A 19197-nucleotide genomic window follows, 5' to 3' on the forward strand; every position below is an offset into this window, starting at 1 on the left:
CAAGGCTCCTCTTGGGCTCCCAGCTGCCCCTCCTGCCATCAGTGTCCTCTCATGGGACAGCGTTGCTGCTACAGTGGGTCACCTGAGGCAAGGTGGCTCATGTGCGAAGGTGCACCAGCAGAAAGGAGCTACAGAAACGGATCCAAGCTGGAGGGTATAAGGAAGGGCAGGACCAAACACAGCAGCAGGAGGGTCCTGCTGTGCTGGGTCCTGCCGGGTCCTGCCTCCCGCTGCTCCACGTGCCCGGAGCTGATTTGCCAAGGGCCCACATCAGCAGGTACAAGGACCTGCCTGTCACCTACCACTGCATGAGAAAGTGGGAGAGAGGCTGAAGAGCCACATGCGAGTGGGACATGTCCCCTGTGCAGAGAAGTAACTCCCCAAGGGCCACGTTTGTAGTACAGTATTGCCAAGCTGTTCCTGCTGGCAGAGCTGTCCCCGTGAAAAGTGTGAAGCGCTGTCAACTCAATATGACTTTTAGGCAAAATCTCTTAATTAAGACATGGTTCTATAACCACTTCATGGATAAAGATAATCTCACACAGAGACATGGGATGCTGGAATAACCTGGACTAGTTAAAGCACAGTTTGGCCAAATAAACACCTCTTGCACATTTATGCTGTCCTGACAAGGTACTTGTTTCAGACTTCATATTAGGCTGCACTGATGGCCTCTTTTGACCTTCTCTTTCTTTAATGTGTGAAACAAAATACTTTGGGGCTCAGAGGTAGGGAGTTGGTGGGAGAGGTTTGGTCTGATTTTATCTCTGCACATTGTAATTGTGTAAATGATCATTTCATTGCCGTGACTGAACCTATGGCTTTCTTTTTGTTCTGCATACAACTTTAACAATGAAAATGATTAAATAATAAATATTTAAATAAATATAAATAATAAAAGAATAAATGATTCCATCCTGTCCCTTTACATGCTTTATATGAGTTCTATGGGACTTAAGGTCACTTTCTGGCTCCCAAGTCTGAGTGCGTACCCTGCTGTGTCCCACCTTAAGTCAGGACAGAAATTAGGCACATCCCATTCCCACAGTCCCTATGCTGTGTTTCCAACTGCTTCCAAAAAAAAAAAAAAAAAGAAAAAAAAAAAAAGAGCATTCTTGAATCTCAGGTATATGATGAATCCATCTGTGCTCATTAACAAGTGAGATTTTATTGGTTTTGCTCATGCTTCTAGGGTAACTCTACCAGTTAGCTAGTGGTCTGCAGTTCTCTTCTTGCCTTTACAATACAGGAAGTGAAACTGTTATCAAAATTAATACTTCCAAGAACCAAAATTGAGCATGTGAGCAAACATGTAACTGCAGTGAATGATGTATGCATAAGTTTTGGCTTCACAATCCATCTAAAATCTACTCTGTATCAATAAAAGTCAGTTTGTAATTTTTAAATTTGCTCTGCAACCATCAGGTAGAGAGATGTACTTACTTGTTAAATACAATGAAAGGTGTGATTTGGGAAATACATAGGTTGCTCAATAGAAGTACAATATATAGTACAGATTAGCAGGAAGTGAGAATCACAATTCCGAGCTTCAAAATAGACAAAATTATGAACAGCTAATTACTTTGTTACTAACCACATCGTCCAAGCTATACTTTGACAGATAAGATCCTGAATGTTGAGAGGTGGCTCTCCTGTGTTTGCAGGGACACGTGAAGGTAATCAAGTACATACTGACACATATTTTGGCTATATTTTAAAAGTAACAATAACAAGACAGTCGATAAACCTTTGGAAAGTTATTCTTACTATTTAGATGTAGTTTTTCACTCTTGTCAATTAATCTATGTATATTTCTGTGCTGACTCGGCAATACAGCTCTGGCCGTGGCTCTCTGGAAATCTTGGTGCCTTGCTCCTCAGTGTGAGGTAGGTGTATCCACCATCACCTACATAGATCCTGGCAGGAAGAAGGAGCTCCTCACTGAACAAAACGTGAGATTTCCTGAAATGGAAATCTGAAAGTGAAATATCTCTATCAACATCAGCGGCTTACTTGCTTATTTGGGTGCCTGGATTGGACAAAACATTCAAGTGGGACCCATTTGCTACTAAGTGTCACGGGGGAAGAAAACCATCAAGAAAGAACCTGCAGGTAAAGAACAGGACAACCCAGATGAGGACACAAATAGTGATGGGCTGATAAGGCAGCACTCTATAAACCACCCAGGAATTTAGTAAAGGTGAACATCACAAAAATAAATAATCACGAAACTTCTATTTACCTCCATAAAGACCATTTCCTCCCCTTTATCATTCTGCAGATCAAGGGTAATTCCCCACGCTTTGCAGAAAGCACTTAGTAATTCTGAAGGCCACAGAGCCTAGCGTAACACAGAACTGTGTTTTCCCTGTCAGAGAAAAGGGGGAGATGCTGAGGTACCTGTAAAAGAAAGGGAAACTTGGGCATGTCCTCTGTGGTGAAGTGGGAGGAAAAATAAATGCATGTCAACCTCCTCAGGGGCCCCCCAGTCCTGTGACGCGTGGAAAGGCTGGTGTGGTCACAGAGCTGCCAGTTTTATCCCGTGATGTGCAGAGATGCCCCACAGAGTCTCGCTCGCCGGTGAGGGCAGTGGGGCATCTGCGGGGCTTCGTGGCTGCGACACAACGGGGCCGGCATGTCCTGGCCCTACGGAACGGGCTATGAGAGGAGTTTCCCTATGAAAAGGCCAGGCCGCGTCGCCCACCACCTCCCATGGCGCCCACAGGCACCCACCAGCTGAGCGCGTGCACGTCTCCTTGAGCGTCTTGTGAGTTGTTCCTCAGTCTGCAAAGAGCAACAGTAGCGTGACTCAGGGGAGACCTTTTATTTTAGGATGAAAAACGATGAAAATGATGAACCCAACAACCCTGCCGGAGGCGGGCCCGCAGGGTCCCCAGGACAGTCCCCGCTCCCCGGCACCCCCGCAAGGGCCGTTCCCGCCGCCCTGCGCCCTGCCGGGCCCGGGGCCGGTCCGGGGCCGCGCGGCGCCGCGGGCGGGGGCGGAGGCGGGGCCGGGCGGTGCCTGCGCCGGGGGCGGGCGGCGGGCGCTGCGGGCCGGGCCCCTGCGCGGGCTCTCGCTGCGGCCGCCGGCGCCGCGGGGAGCGGGCGGGGAGCGCGGCTCCCATTATGCGCAGCCATGGCGGGGCCGGGCTGGTACGCGCTCGTCGCCCTCTTCGTGGCCGCGCTGGCCACCGTGGCCGCCTACCTGGTGCAGTACGCACTGCTGGCGCTGCGGCGCGCCCGCCGCCGCCCGCCCGCCCCGGCCCCGGCTCTGGTGACGGCCGCGGCTGCGGCGCGGGACGAGCTGCTGGCGGAGGGCGGCTCGGCGCTGGGCTGGGCGCTGTCGCGGGGCAGCTGGCGGCGGCAGTGGCGGCGGGCCTGGCGCGCGGCGCTGAGCGCCGAGGCCGCGGCGCGGGCGGTGAGTGCGGCCGGGCAGGGGGGGACGCGGCCCCGGCAGCGCGGCCGGGAAATGGCGGGGGGCGGCCGCGGGGCTGCCCCTGCCGAGGCCTCCTGCTCTGCTCATAGACACGCACGGCTCTCCCGGGGTGTGGAGAGGGGTCCGTGTGCGAGTGAGAATATGTAGATTTACGTGTACATTTGTTGTGCATGCATCTGGTAGGGGGTTTATAAGAAGGAGGTGGCCCAAAGCACGGTGCAAGCGTGGGAGGCTGCGAGCGTCGGCTCTTGGTGGGCAACGGCGTGCCGGAGCCCTGGGACGAGGTGGGCAGCCGAGCGTCTCGCTCAGGTCACCAGCAGTACCGGGACCCCCACGAGGTGTTGTGTAAATAACTCCCAGGGCTGGGCTTCGTCCGTGTCCTCCTTGTCCAGCTCTGCCTCTCTGTGGATGTTCTCTTCGAGGGCCGTGCCTGGGGTGGCGGGGGTTTTCCTTCCTTACGGGTTTGCTTTGTGGCCGGCTTGGCCAGCAATGCCCCAAACTCGGCTGGCCCCTCTCTTTCCTGGCCCCTGTTCGCAGAGGCCGTAACGTGGCGTGTTTGCAGTGACAGAGCCAGCAAGGTTAGGTGAGGCCGGGACAAACCTAATTCCCTGTTCTCAGGGATTTGAATCCCTGCTGTGTCAGTGGAAAAAGCCGGGGTTAAACTCTCTGGGAAGCTCTGGGTATCCCAAGGCTCCAAATTCGTGCGTGGCCGTTGGCGCAGGTCCAGGAGAGCACTTTCCTTCGTCAGCTGCCTCCCAGGGCTTCCTTTGCCCATCTTGGGGGGAGGTTGGAGGAGAAGGAAGAGCCAGTGTATGTGTGTGCGCGAAAGATAAGAACAACATTTTAACTCTTTCCAGGCAGTAAACCAGGGTGGTGAAAAGGAAAAGTGAGAAAATCGCCTTGCCTCTCCTTTCAAATCTCACCGCGCTGCTCAGAAAAGCATATGTAGTGCTAAGAAACGCTAGTTTGCTTTGTGCTTGTTGAGGGGGGAGAAAAAAAATGAAAAAAGGAAAGGAAAAGCAACGTAGGACAAGTTGGGAACAGGCACCAGTAGAAGCTGGAAGCAGCTGGAACCACGCAGCAGCACTCTGTCCCCAAAGGGGAGCCAGGGCCCGGGGAGCAGCTGGAGGCCGCTCGGGGCCGGCGCTGCTGCCTGGCACCGCAGCCGGGCGCTGTTCCCGTCACACAGCTCCGGCAGTGTCAGCATTGCGCGGCCAGCGAGACTCCTGCGCGCTGCTGGGACGGGATGGAGCGGCCTGGCCGTGAGCGCCTGTGCGGCCCGCGGCGAAATGCGCTTGCGGGCAGTCCCGAAAGCGGGGCCTGCCCGCAAACAAGAAGTGTGAGCTATTTGTCTCTTGCCTTGTGTCTGAATACTCAATAGCTGTCACCACTTCATATTAAATCTGCACCTCTACATGAGGCTGGAGTTGAGGGCGAGGGTTTTTCCCCTCGCCTCTGCAAACAAATATTTGGGATCTCCTTGTTTAGGCAGAGACTACTGGAGCCATATGACTTTTTTTTTTCTTTCTTTCTCAAATATTATTTAATATTATGGTATTTAAAAATTATGGTGCTCTGATGAATCACTGATCTCTGTCACTGGTTTTGAGCATCATTCTGCTGCACTGTGCTGCATACCTTGATATTTTGCTACAGTGGAAGATGAGTTATGATTAGGCCTCTAGTCATGTCCTAAGTATAGACTTTTAGGCTCTGCCTTGTATTATGCAGTGAGGTGTAGTACAATTAATATAAACAAATTCTTGCGTACATTTTCAGTTCTGTCTCTGGTTCTTCCAGGAGCTTTACTGACAATTAATTTTCAAGTGATAGTTACATCGCCTGATAAAGTAATGCTTCTTTTTTTCCTTCTTCTTTCTTAGGATTCCCAGTTGCTTACATTTGAGGACAATGACCCACTGGAACCACTTGAGCTAGCAGTTAAAGAAGTTGTTAGTGTTGTAAAATCAGCACAAGAGAAGGTAAACTTTGATGATGTTTTGTCTCAGCTGACTTTTAAGTGGGAAGCATAACTTCTTTACTCAGTAGTGTCAGTGGGAGTTTTGTTTTCTGATACTTCTGCACGCTTGACCTAAGCTTGTCAAGGCTGGTGAGAGGCTGGCTCTCTAATGAACCCGAGTAAACTCTTTGCATTTATTCACTTGTTCTGTAAGTCGTGAACAAAGTATGCCACAGGGCTTCTGCCAAATGATCAATAAACAGGGTTATGTCAAGTTTGTTTATGTGCTTTTAATGAAACTCACTCATTGGGTGTGAGTGGTTCCCTCCTCAACCACTGTCCTCAATCTAATAGTTCCCCATCCTATTGCTGAAGCACAGGGTGGGGAATTCACAGAGGGGGAAAGGGACACTTCTGTGGGTCTGTGAAGAGTCTTTGCCTTCATCTTGCTGTTTGCTTTGCTGGTGACAAGCTCTGCTTCATCAGAAGCAGAGCTTTCCATTTCCTGAATGGAAAGGGATCTTGGAACAGGTGCAAAGTCTTTGGGGTGAAGTTCCACCTGACTCTATTGTTTGGTGGCAAGAGGCTGTCCCAGCTCTTTCCACACAAACACCCTAGCACATCCTGGGAAATGTTTTTCTCTCTGCTTAATGCATGTAATATTAAAATGAGGCAGAATATGGCTCTTAGAGTGATATAGAGATACATCAGAAGGAAAAATGTATGTATGCGTATTAGCATTTTCTCCATTTTCATCCTAGTTACTCTAACTACCATTCACATCTGAACTGGCATTTGGCTGTAGGCATCCGAACCAAATTGACCTGGTACTTTTTTTTTTTTTCCGCTAATTTGCTTTGCTATTCAGGTTTGCTTGTCTGTTTTAGATGTTAAGCAGCTATGCTATGATTCTTTTGAAAACTATGTGTGCTTATCTGCCTGATACGCATCTTGCCAGTCACACCCCAATGGGTGGCCCTGTAGCTAGTGGCTGCCAGCAGGTAAAGGTGCTTGTGCACTTGTTCTCTTTTTTTTTCTCTCTGGCAGCTCCTGCTGGAGATCGTGGAGTTGGGAGGACTTTAGAGTTGGTGTTGGTGTTACCTAGTGCTCCTGGAAGAGGTGTCAGTGTGAGGGGAGCTGGAAGGAGACGGGACTGCTGGGTCTTAGAGTATTGTTTTGTATTATGTGTGAAGCCACAAATGAAGAAAGAACCACTATGAATAAAAGGTAGTGAGCAGAGCTGCAGCATAATGCCGCAGACCTGGGTTTCCTTAAGTCATTTTATATCAGCAGAAACATCTGCGTTCAGTCCTTAAGTTAACTTTTGCCTTGCTTAAATCTAGCTTGGGTGTTCTGCTTGCTGGTGCTTGTGGGGCCCTGCGGGGCTCGGCTGGGCTGGGACAGCTCGGCCCGTGGGACCAGGTGGCTTCTCACTCCGTGGCAGCCAGTTGAATGGCCGGGTGCTCTGCGGCAGTTCTGCTCTCCCGCAGCAGCGGGTTTGTGATCCTGCAGCCTCCCTTGTGCAGCCTGTGGTGCTTGTCTGGCCATGGGTGAGCCACCCTGGCCTGCTAATGGGGCTGCTGTGCTGTGGCCAGCAGCCGAATGTGGTTTTACAGGTGGTTAAACCAATATAAGCACATTTGAAAAATGTGTTGAATCACGAGAGTTTTGCTGATGTCAACTGGGTTGTTGTGAACTATCCCAGAACCATTTCCATAATCTTGTGCGCAGCTGCTGAAGAATATTCTCTGAGTTGTTCTAACTCTATCAGTTAAGGTACAACCTGAGTAATTTATTTGGATTTAAGTATATAACCACCTTAGAAGGGCACTCTTGTAGTTACTTTCACTCTCTCCTTAAATAGATGCCTCTCTAAACACATCAGGAGTTTTCCTTTCATTCACTAATTTTCTTTGGCATATTTGTCAGGTAATACCAAGGGTCTAAAGATTTTTTTTGCCCCTTTTTAACTTTTTAATATTACTAGTGAATTTTATGTGAAATAGAAATCTCTCTGCACCATGAACAGACTTGAACTCACGGTGCGAGTTCAGAACGCGCTGCTGGTTCTGAGTGCAGCATGGGCTGCACGTTCATCAGTGCTGTAGCATGCCACAGAGCTCTGCACTTGCCCAGGGCATCAGCTGGCGCAAGCTCCAATCCTGCAGCCAGTTCGATAGTTGTGATGTGTGTGGCAGGAGTCCACGGGCGCCATGGGTGCCTCCCCTGTACCAGAGCCAGGGCTTGCTTTATTGCATGTCCTTTCAAATATGTGTTTTCAAGGCCTTGCATCAGAGGGCTGTGGGCGCAGAAGGAAACAGGACTGAGGGTGGGAGGCCCCAGCAGCAGTAAACATGCAGGGGGGACAGCGCAGCGCACGCGGGTTGCCTGTTGCTGTGGGAGCCTCGGCCACGGCGCAGAGCCGGGTGAGGAGCCGCGCGGTGCCGGCCTTGATCTCCTTCCCTGGGAACGACGCGGGATCAGCAGCCTGGCTGTGATAGGGCCCTATGGTGGATGGTCCGCGGCGAGGACGCGCGCCGGCCCCGGGCGCCTGTGTGCTGCCCTTTCCATGAGGACACCTAAGGGTGTGAGGCTGGTGCGTCCCGCAGGTCCCAGGCGCTGGGGACCTTCCTTGGTGGCAGCTGGGCGCCCGCCGCAGGGACAGGAGTTGAGGCGCTCCGCAGAGACGGCCGCCCCGCGCTGCGTTTGGCGGCGCCTCTCGCTGCGTTACAGCCTTTACTCCACGTGTGTAACCGGTTTGTGCCACAGCCTAGATGTATAGCATCAAGTGGCCTTTTTTCACGGCATGTTGTTGGTTGGTTTACTTTAGTAAAGTAAGCATTTGGCAGTATTCTTGGCCAGTTCTGCCAATCCTTCCATTACTGTAATCTATTTCTAGAGGCTTTGAACTTGGCAGGAAAAACATATGCAGCAGAAAGCTGACTCTCTTGTCTAGATCTTGGCGCAGAAAGGTTTGGACAGAGCAAACTTCTGTCAAACTTCTGCAGCAGAGGTCTCCCTCTTTTTCCTGCTTCAGGCTTCCAGAAAAGAGGAAAAAAACCTCCAAGAAGAGTACCTGCAGTTCGGCATCCCCTCCATGAGTTATAATAAGTTGCCATACAAAGAATCCCGGTGTTGTGTCATGGTAGGGATAGCAAATACCAAAGCGTCAGGTCAATTATGAATCTTGCTAGGGGAACCAGTGGAGAGAGAAGACAACTATTTTGTAGGCTCGTGAGAGCTACTCTCTTCAGACGGGCGGTGCAGCCTGCCTGAGAAGGTTGTCTTCAACCACGTGGCTATTGCAGCTTAATCTTCGTTGCTTCATTTCCAGTCGCCCTGCTGTGAACTGGCAGCCCGTGGCAGTGCTGCGCTGGGAAGCTGGGCCTTCCAGTTCGACTCACTTTGAAGCAGATGAAGACCTTGTGAAGCAAAGGCTATTTGAGCTGTGGGAAAGATGGCTCCCGCCTCAAACAGTGCAGTGCTAACTGGGATTTGCTCCTGCTTATGTACATGTGATCATTTCTGTTTATTTTTGAGCCGTGTCATCACAGGCATTTTTTTGAGTGAAGCTTCCTGACCATCACGTGCAGCTCCTATTGTCCTTTAACTCCCTGCTCTGCTTGAAAAGCTGCCCCTGCACTTTGCTGTGCTAATGACTGTCTTTTCAAGCCTAAATGGAGTCAAAGACCACACAGCGCTGTTTTATTTCTTCACTTTTTTTTTTTCCTTCTCTTCTCTGTACTAATAACTAACTAATCCTTTATCCCTAATGTGTTTGCTTTTCTTCCCTGGTGCTTGCTGTCAATAAATACATTGTGAAGGAATTATATTTCCTTTCAGCTTTTCTGTTTAGCTTAGTGTTCCTTAAGTTTGCTTTTATGGCGTGCACTTGCCTTACAAATAGCTTTTGCTCATTCATCTCCACACTTGTTTCAGTTAAATTCATTTTTCTTGAACTTGATGTCCAAGTTTAAGACAGCTCTCATCATGCTTTGAAATTACTGTTTTTTGTTGCTACTATTCATTTGTTGTTGTTGTTGTTGTTGCTGTTTGTTTGTTTGTTTCTCTAAAAGCATTTTCTTCATGTGTTTTAAAATTCTGGTTTACCTCTTTTGTGTCTACATCGTACTGTGATGGACTTAACGCATCCAGGGCTTTATCCCATTTTGTTCTCCTAGCAATAAGCGCCCCCCTATAGTAGTATTTGTTGATTCTCATGCACATGTGCTGTGCACTATGAATTGCATTTCTTCTAGTCTTCAAGGTTTTTTCAGCATTTCTGTGTGGTGCCCTAACTTTCTTCTGCGTTGCTGCTTCCCAACTTTCTCTCCTTAGCATCAGACTTCAGTAGGTTTATACTGAGGGCTTCTGAGCAAAGCTGGGTAATGGAGTCTGTTGACAAGCTTTCCTTTCCCTTTGACACATCCAGGTTCACCTTAAAATGTGAATGGATCTAAGTTAATTATCCCATAGAGTAACCTATAGGAAGACTTGCTAAAACAGACACAGCAACATAATGACCTATTTGAGAACCAGGCGTCTCATCCAAGGCCAACGTCAGGGTTGGGTCTGGTTTGCCTGAGCAGAGATGGTGCTGGTTTTGGTGCTGCCGGGTACCCTGCCTAGCGCCCTGCTGCGCCGGCCACCCCGCGGCCTCCCAGGGCGCTGGGTGACATGTGGGTGCCGTGGGCGGCCCGTGGCCGGCGAGCCTCCCCCCCGGCTGCAGCGCCACAGACTGACAGATCTCGCCTGCATTTCGTGGTCTTCCGTCTGTCTCTGTCTACAGCAACCCTGGCTCCCAAATTGGTTGTAAACGCTGGAGTGTTTGTGAGGCCAAGCCAACAGGCCAAGCTTCTGCTAGTTATTTTTCCTCCTTTAAGGTATCGGCACTGTTTCTTGTTATCCTACTGTTTGGTGCCCACTTGACTTGATAGGTTGGTTAAAAATTTCTTCCTGTCTTGTTTCCCTGTACCTTCTGGTTGCTTTTTTTAAATTTTGTTGCTTCTTTTTTGCCTTTTTTTTTCCTTTTTGCTTCTGTTTTGCCTTTTTTTGTTTCTTTCTCTTTTTCTTTTTTTTGTTATTTTTTATTTGGTTTTGAGGGGGTATTTTTCTCTCCTTTCCTTCTTTTCTTTTCTTCCGTCCCTGCCTCTCTTTCCTCCCCTGGCTTGAGTTTGCGTGTTTGTTAGTCTCGGAGGAATAGAAAAATTTGCTGTTCTCTCAGTGTTTGTTTTGCCTCTGCTGCTTACGTGGATGTTTCTTCGTGCACTCATTCCATCACTCGCCCTGCCTTCACCCTTGTGTTTGTCATCATTTTGGAAAATTGGCTCTGAGGTTGTCTCACTTTATTCACCCACAAACTTGCTTTCTTACAGGCTTCTAAAGGTCTGCCCCTAGCAGTGCCTGTGGTAGGTGCTGCATTTGTTTGCTCTGCTTGAATTGGAAATTGAGGGCCTCCCAAACCTGGCTGCACACTGGTCCCTGCAGCTGAGTTCATGGCAGCTGTCATTTTCTAGCTGCCCCGTGATGCACTTGTTTTCTTGTGCAAACTTTTAAAAGGTTTTTATTGCTTTTATTGATACGTATTCCTGGATCTTGAGTAAACTACTCCGTCTGGAAATAACTGCCACGTGCTGTAAAATTAATTCCTTTGCAGAAAGAAGGCAATCAAGGCCTGCAGTGCTGTGAGTTTTACACATGCACTTTGGTGCAATCCTGGTTTTGGAGAGGTGAAGAACTTTCTCTATAGGACTATAAAAATTTCCTGCTTAAATCATGTCCATTTGCTTCACATTGGAGAGAATCTATTTCCTCTCCAGGGAGGGGGGAAAAAATAGAAATCCTACAGTCCGGTTCAGAGGAACAGGGAAGGAAGAATTGCAGAGATGCAGGGAGAGGACAGCACAGGAGTGAGGGGGGAAAAAGACTTGGCTGTTGGTACAGGCACCTAGACACTTTGGTGTCTTAAAGAAATATCATATTTCTTCATTATTTCAGCTAAAATCAATCTTGTTAGCCCTCCTAGCTGTTTATCTGAAACTTATTTTTTCGGGATAATTGCACTAACAATTCTAGATGCATGAAGGCGAGATGTGCAGAAGTGCTGGTGCACGTGCCCCTCCGTAGGGCGGGATCCCAGTGTCAGACGAGTACAGAAGAGAGCCCAATCCAAGGGGTTTTGCCCAAGTTTGGGGCCGGTGCGGTCAGGGATGGTGGTCGGAAGGCAGAGGCGAGTGAGGGGGCAGGTTGGAGGGTGCTGAGCACGTAGCCAGGCAGGAGAAAGTGCCCGGAGCGTGTGGATCATGGGGAAGGTTGGCAGCTGACACATGGAAGTGTCAGTCACTAAGGGGGAAAGTCTTGGGATCAGTGGGGTCAATAACTTGGGATGGAGAGGTGTTAGAGAAAGAAATGAGGAGGATAAATGAGACCGAAGAGCACCTATTGCCTCAGATGCTGCCGTTTTATTATGGACATATATGCTTCCCCTCTTCTCTCCGTCAGAGAAGGGTGTTTGTCTGCCAGACTCTCCACTCTCCTGCTGACAAACACATTTTGTCTCTAATGCTCTGGCCACAACTTCAGCCTAAGTCCCAGGAGTTGACTGAAGTGCATTTTGCTGGTCACTGCTCTTTATCTGTTCAGGGAAAAAGAATACGAGGAAGCAGGTTGGATGGGGGCGGGGGGGAAGGGGAGCACAGCACAGGAAACTTCAGTATTTTATTTCGTGTTAATGTTCTGGTGCAAATGGCCTGTTTATGTCTCCCTGGTCTGTCAAAATTATCTGCTCTAGTTCTAAAGGAATGTCACTTAGAAAGGGAAGTGGTAGTTGTGGTCTCTCTTTTTAATCAGCTTCCCACCACTTGTAGCACTGTCTTGGATGAAAGCAGAGGCACTTTCTCATCTAATTTTAGCCCAGGACTCTACTTTTCTCGTTATTTCTATTTCATGAATCATCATGCTGCTCCCAGAATGAAGGAATGTCACCTGATAGAAAACTTATTATTTTCTACCAGCAAACATGGAAGCAGTTCCTTTTTCTGGCTGAGTTCAAAATCAACAGACCTCTGTGCCTAACGACCACAACTATTTTATTTAAAGTGGAGGAAGAGGGAAGTGGACTTATCTAGATGACTTTGGAAGAGAAATAAGTCAAGGAGATTTAAACTTAACCCTGCTGGTTTATGTTCCTAGGCTAATGGTAAAAATACCAGTTAATGGTTTTGATCTCTTGACAAGGTAGAGAAGAATAAAAGTTCTACTGACTGAAGTGGCTGTTTCTGTTTTTTTTTTTTTTTTTTTTTTTACCTAAAAGTGAGGTCTAAGAATAAAGGAGCACATGAACACATTTACCATCCCTCTTGCCATACTTTTTTTTTTTTTTTTTTTAATAATAGTCAATTGAATGCTGGCACCTTTGGCTCTCGGACATCCAGAAATTCCAAAGGAATGTCTCCACATCAAATGTGCAGCCAGTCCAACTTGTTCTGAATGCACTGAGCTCCCTATGCACATGTGGATCAGTTGTGCACGGATGGCAGACCACTGCATTTAGGACATGCAAGTGTCAGCAATTTTTTTGCTTTTTAACTGTCCTTTTTCCTCCCCTGCGCTCCAAAGAGGGGTGTAGTTTTTAGAAGTGTTCAAAGAAGAGCCACAAGAATCCGCCCTCATGGTGAATAAAAGGAGTAACTCTGTGTTTCAGCTCAGTTAGAAATAAAATAAGCAGCAAGTTAGCTCTTTGGTCTTGTTAGATAATAAAAACATGCTTAAAATTCATTTCTGTTATGTTCCAATAGTGGAGCATAACAGTTCATGCTGATTGTATGGCAGTAAGGAATATAATTTTGAAGGAATTTGATTTTGGGAAAGGGGAGTAATGAGCGAAATGGATTTTTCCACTTCCAAACTATTCTTGGCCAGAGCCGTAATCCTGAAAGGCAAATCTTGCTGCCTGGGGTTGTGGTTGGGATTTTTGTTTGGTTCCTGCCCCCCACCTCTCTTTGCTGCTCCTCTGTAATTAAGTCTCTACCTTAATGGATATGCTCCGAAGCTCCTGATAATGTTCTGGTGCTTCTTAGAGAGCCCAGGGAGATTAAGTATATTTAAAGAGACTGCTAAGGATCTTCCGGAAGGTATGTGATTCATTTTAAAGCTTTCAACTTTAATTTCAGTGCCCATAAGTGAGGCAGTAAAGCACACAAATGTAATTTTATAGCAAGTGTACAGAGCTTCCCTCAAATGAATCTTGCAGAGCGTTCTTTCCTCACTGTCTGGGGCTCTCGTGTGCTGCACGATATTTTCTGTAGCTTGCTTTGAATTTCAAACGGCGCTTCTGGAGCCTAAGTTGGTTTGCAGAGGGAGAAACGATTCTGTGTTTGTAAACTTGGTGCGATAACAACCTAAATTGGTGCTTGTAAAAGTGCCGGAGTTTACGTAAACAAGGATATTGCAGTCACCTGGCATTCACGCTTGTCTCAAACATTACCTTCCGTACTGAATGTCTGTGCCTTTCCTGGCTTAATCAAAAACTTGAATAGCCTTTAAAAGGCTCCTGTCCCTCCGCACCAGCTGGGAATTGGAGTTACTGACCCGAATCCTCCTCTGCAGCAGCCGCCGCCGCTGCTGTGTTCTGGCAAAGTTTTCTGACGGTGAGATACCACCAAAAGGAGACTTGTTTAGTTCATTTTTTTTTCGCTCAGAAACTAATGTCAGGTAAAGCCAGGTATCTTGTGATAAGATGCTTAGTTTAGATTGGGGGAGGAAGAGGAATTAATCTTTTTTGAAGTTCAAAACTTTTTAGTTGTATTTATATATTATTTTTACTTATTTATGTTTATGGAAAATACTGTAGTTGCTGGATATTATAAATTCTATGTCCAAAAGTGAAAATGTGATGTACCTCCTTCCATGCACTCAGTCCTAAAAATGGCGAGGATTGCCCGGAAATATTCCATCTACAGAATTTAGCATAATTCTGGTAGCTTAAAGTCCTGAGTTCCTTTCCTACTCTGCCCACACGTTCTTCTAACCTCTAAATTTTTTTTTCCCCTCTCTTGTCTCCTTGCTGCTTTCCTTTCCTTTAGGTGGTTTCATGTAACGTAGTGGGAGACTCTGTTACATTCCTCGTCAGTGTCTCACATACTTCACCCACTGCTGCAGAAAGGCAGTCGTACAGTGTGAAACTGTCACCACTCCACTTGCAGGTAAAGTGGTATCTATTAGTCTCTAATAGGTATCTATTATTTTTGTTGTTGCTGTGTCTAATCCGATGGCAAAGCTACAAGATCTGAAAGGCGGTTTCATGACTTGTTTGTAAAATGCCTACAAAGTCTTGGTAACTCAGGTAAAACATGTAATAATATTAAATATATAATAATAAAAATAATAATAAAATTCATCGAGTGCAAGTGATAAATTCATGAAGTAAACATCTTCCGTCGGAAGGCTGGATAAACAGCACTTTGGGGAGACTGCTTAGATGCCTAGAACAAAAAAAGCCCTTTTTTGACTGGCACATATTTGCAAAGCTTAATTCTTCAATCTTCTTAGGCTGTCGCCTTGGTATTTGTTCACTCAGAAACTGATATAATTCTTGCTTTGAGCCTTAGAATGGGGGGTAACTCCATACTAAGAGCACCCTCCCATATCTTCTTTCACATATCCACAGCTTCAACTCTACGTGAAGGACAAGGGAGAAGATGTCAAAGTTGAGTGGTTCCTCATTAACGCCTCTGAAACCAATTTTGAAATCCAGCCAGCAGTGCAGGAGGTCAGTCCATAAGTTTTATTTATTGTCGTAACAACGTGTCTTAACACAAAATGTGGTCCAGGTTTGGAGAGGCCTCAGGCAAGCGCTGCTGCCCCTCGTTGCCACCCTGTCCCTCTGCTCTGGGGAACCCTCAGCGGTGTCTCAGCCTCTTCAGTGCCAAACCCCAGGAATTGCTTCAGATTAGCAAGGAAAGTGGCTAAGATGCCAGCCCAAGCTGGACAACTGAAGAGAAAAATGCCTCCTGTTCCTTTCTGCTGTTTGGTAGGAGAGTAGGGCAGTTACCAATTGGCACTGGTGTCTTAAACTGCGTCGGTGGAATTTGGCAAGGCTCATGAGGCAAAACCCTGAATCTCTGAAGTCTACGGGCATCTCTCAAGACTGCTGGAGCATTTCAGTAACAAATGAATGACTTGGCAAATATTTTTTGTGCAAGTTTAAAGCTGTGAAAAATGGCTGTTCCCAAATACTTTTTTTTTTCAGAGCACTTCTAAAAAAAAATTATAATGGTATTCCCATCCAAGTAATTATGAATCTGCCCATTTCTTAGCATAAATCGGCCTTGGAATCTGGCAACCCCCATTCAGGAACAGCTCTGAAAAACTCAAGATTTTTAAGGCAAAGATAAATCATGCAGGTAAAAGTATCTTGAGGCTTTCTGAATTGCACCTTAGTATATAAGCACTGAGTCACCGGGAGCTTATTTAAAAATCTCCTGAAAAAGTTCCTTCATGATTTGAGACTTTTTATCTTTCACCCTTTATAATTCTTTTTATTTGTGGGGGACAGGGAAGGGCATGAGAAAGGTGCCTGTTGGACCTTTCTTACAACAGCAGGTGCAGCATTGTCTCTTGCTTTTATTTTGTGAGGTTGCTTTTCTGACCGAGGATCTCATTAAAAATTAGCTTTATTCCATAGTCAAGCTGCTTCTACAGATCTGTACCAAGTGACCTAGTATTGCAGTAATTTATTACCATAGTTTTTATATGCAAAAAAAAGTGCAACTCATAACTAAAGACAGGTCTTTTGAAGTGTGTTTTTAACGTAGATCCTGCTGGCATGTGTAGCAACATTAATGACCTTTGTGCATTGGACTGGCACGTTGATTATCCACATATTGAACAATCATTAAGTACTTAGTGACAAACACAAGTGACTCTGCGGCAGTCAATGGATTTGGCTGGACTTTAAAACCTGCTTTTTGAAAGATGCCTGACGCTGGAGTTACAAAGCAGTTACCACTCCCTCTGCTTGGCCTGTGCTTTTTAAAACAAATCTGTTAAAGCCCTTAACCATTAAGAACCTATTTTCACTTTGAAATTTCTATTAGCATTTGGGGAAGCAATCAAAGCTGGAACCTGTCGGCCACTTCCACCTTGGAAATTGCTTCAGCTTCTAAACTTTAATGACAGCTTTTGTGCCTTGTTTTTAGCTCTTTTGAAAGAAGCATTTTGTGTACAAATAATGAACTTTAAGTGCTGTTCGCCATCTACACATTAGTTCAATCATCACTCAGAGAAGGTGAAAATAAGAGTCTTTTCTATTGGTAAACGCTGGATCAACCTGAGCACCGTTTGTGCACCCGGATGGCTTGCAGGGCTCGGTCCTACGTTTCATGACGTTACTCAGTGAACTGCTTTGCTGCATGCTAGCCACAGTAGCTGACTGCACAGCCCTAGTCCATGTCAAGCTCAACGTGAAATGTGTCTCCTTAAACGTTTTGGGGTGACAACTAAGCCACTGTGACTTATCTTGTAGTGAAGTGAGGTGATCAAGCATTTCTTTACAATGACTAAAAAACGGGTTGGCTGAAAGGAAGCTCTTAAATAAATTGCTTCGTAAATAACTATGAAAACATCAGCAAGTGCCCATGAGCAGGAATCCAATTACTACTGTTGTTGTTTTATCAAAGTGAAAACTGGCAGGCCAATTTGGCGGCAATTAGAGCTGGCTGGAATTTTACAGCTTTCTTCATCAAGCAATACTTAAGTAAGATCTGGGCAGAAGGGCAATAACCTTATTGCAAGTTATGCAAGCTTACAGCACTATATCTGCCTGTTTACATATCACAAATAAAAAAAAAAACAAATTGAAGCTGAGACTTCAGTCTTATTTACTTCATTAATATTTTAAAGAAAAACACACGTGTGGGCCATGACCGGCCCATTGCAGCAGGGTGCTGCTGCCCCCTTGGCAGTGGTTTCAGGGAGCATAGCATAAACAAAGCAAAATTACTGTCTGTGAATCAACTGATACTGTTGCATGTTTTGAACAGCAGCTACATGTCCTCGAAGGGTGATTACACAGGAAGGCAGTGAAACAGGTAGTGCTCTCTGCACGGCATTCTTGGGATATTTGTGAAACATCCTAAATGTTTCTATAATGCTTTGCTAATTGGGAAAGGGCTGTTGCTACAGATGTGTTTGTCCTGTTATGCAAGCTTCAGACGTACCTTTACAAGTGCAAAAACAAATCCACATAGCTTTCCTACACTTAAATTGTGAATGGGACTTCTGAAATGATCCCTTGTGGCCTCTCCGGTGCTGAGAACTCTCTGTGCAAGGGCGCAAGGTCCTTAAGCAGAGGACATGTCCAAGGTAGCTGGATGCATGGCAGGGTTGGATGGCTTTGCCCGGCCATGGTTGTTTCAGACTTCCCCGTGGCACCAGAGTATCAAACTGCGCTTCGTGTGACTGACATAGTGTCTCCAGCTGAGCAAGTTGGGCCTTAAGCAGAGCAGATCTTGTCGATAGTGTGACACTGAAATGGGACATCCTCAGGCTCAGGCGAGGGGAAGGGTGGCTCGTTGCCTTCTCCCCCTCCCAGGGAATGGCTGGCAGCCCCGTGTGCCAGTAGGGACCGTGATGTGCTGCGATGTGTCCGTGGGGAAGCGCACGAGCAGGTGCTGTTAAACGCGGAGCAGCGCGAGCCGCGTTCTCGGAGCTCCCCCATTTTAATGGCAGCTTTTGTGCCTTGTAGCAGCAGGGCACTGCCATGCCCTGCATGTCTTAGCCAAGTTAAAGTCGCCCAAGAGGCGCTGCTGACCCAACCCGGTGTGTGAAGCAGCACAAAAAGCTTAGAACAACATCCCAAGACATAACCTGATAACGAAACTCTTTTTCTGGGCAATGGGGAAGGGGAGGCAGGGGCGCCAGGACGCCAGCAATGGTTTTGCTTCATGAGCACTCAGGGCACCTTCTGTTTTTTTTTTTTTTTTTCCCCAGTTTTCTTTAAGATCTAAGATTATCCTAATGTCTGGCATGATACTTTGATGTGTTTTGCTGTTGGCAGCAGAGATCTCTTCTCTTTCTCAAAACATTAATTTTGGATAACTTGAGTAGTTTAGATGTACCCTATTAGTCTTTTGATTTACCTTTTATTCCTCTGAGATTTTAGAAGTGTGAATGTTTGTTTCTCCTTAGGGACAGACAACAGGGACATGTGCAATATCTGAAACGCTCAGAGATGTTTTGAAGAACCTCTTCAGTTCAGTTACTGCATCTGTAGTGTTGAGTACAAAGCCTACAGATATAAAGGATGTGCAGGTAAGTTTTATTCCTCCCTAAATCTTTTGATAATTTTTTTTTCTGGTCGCTGTTTTTATTAGGTATTCATGACCCACAAATGAGTAAACTTAACAATTCAGCGATCAGAAACAACTAGAAGACATAGTTTAAAATAACATAGCCTTTGGCACTGAAGGCTTTGTGATGCTCCCGTGTGGCTACTTGTTGATGTTGCACCCCATCAGATGTCACTTCACTATATTAATATGTCAGAAGTTAAAATATGTGGTGTTTGCATGTGCAAACGCTCTGGTTTTTCTTGCTTTTCACAGAACATACAAAGCACAAGCGTTGTCCCTCAGGGCACTAGTCCGCCTAAGCCTCCCAGGGCTCACGAGCTGAAACTGCTCGTAAAGAACATCACGGCAAACCTGACTGATCACAGTGCTGCAGGTAACGTAGTCCATGTGCCGCTGCTCATCTTCAGGCAGCTTTTTATTTATTTGTTTATGCTGAAATCATTTGGAGG

General features: G+C 46.6%; 1 protein-coding gene across 1 annotated transcript in view; it reads left to right on the forward strand.

Moving 5' to 3' along the window:
* The first annotated feature begins 3107 nt into the window (after window positions 1-3107).
* C2CD2 (C2 calcium dependent domain containing 2) overlaps window positions 3108-19197 on the forward strand; it is a 35830-nt gene continuing 19740 nt past the window's right edge. The window contains exons 1-6 of the mRNA XM_088539342.1: window positions 3108-3418; window positions 5320-5418; window positions 14480-14599; window positions 15064-15165; window positions 18585-18707; window positions 19001-19121. Coding sequence (XP_088395468.1) covers window positions 3137-3418; window positions 5320-5418; window positions 14480-14599; window positions 15064-15165; window positions 18585-18707; window positions 19001-19121 — 847 coding nt within the window. The 5' untranslated portion in view covers window positions 3108-3136. The remainder of the gene's footprint in view (window positions 3419-5319; window positions 5419-14479; window positions 14600-15063; window positions 15166-18584; window positions 18708-19000; window positions 19122-19197) is intronic.

Source organism: Tinamus guttatus, unplaced genomic scaffold (assembly GCF_059628265.1).
Source record: "Tinamus guttatus ecotype Peru unplaced genomic scaffold, ASM5962826v1 Tinamus_guttatus_pri_ptg001602l, whole genome shotgun sequence".
Classification (NCBI taxonomy): Eukaryota; Metazoa; Chordata; class Aves; order Tinamiformes; family Tinamidae; genus Tinamus; species Tinamus guttatus.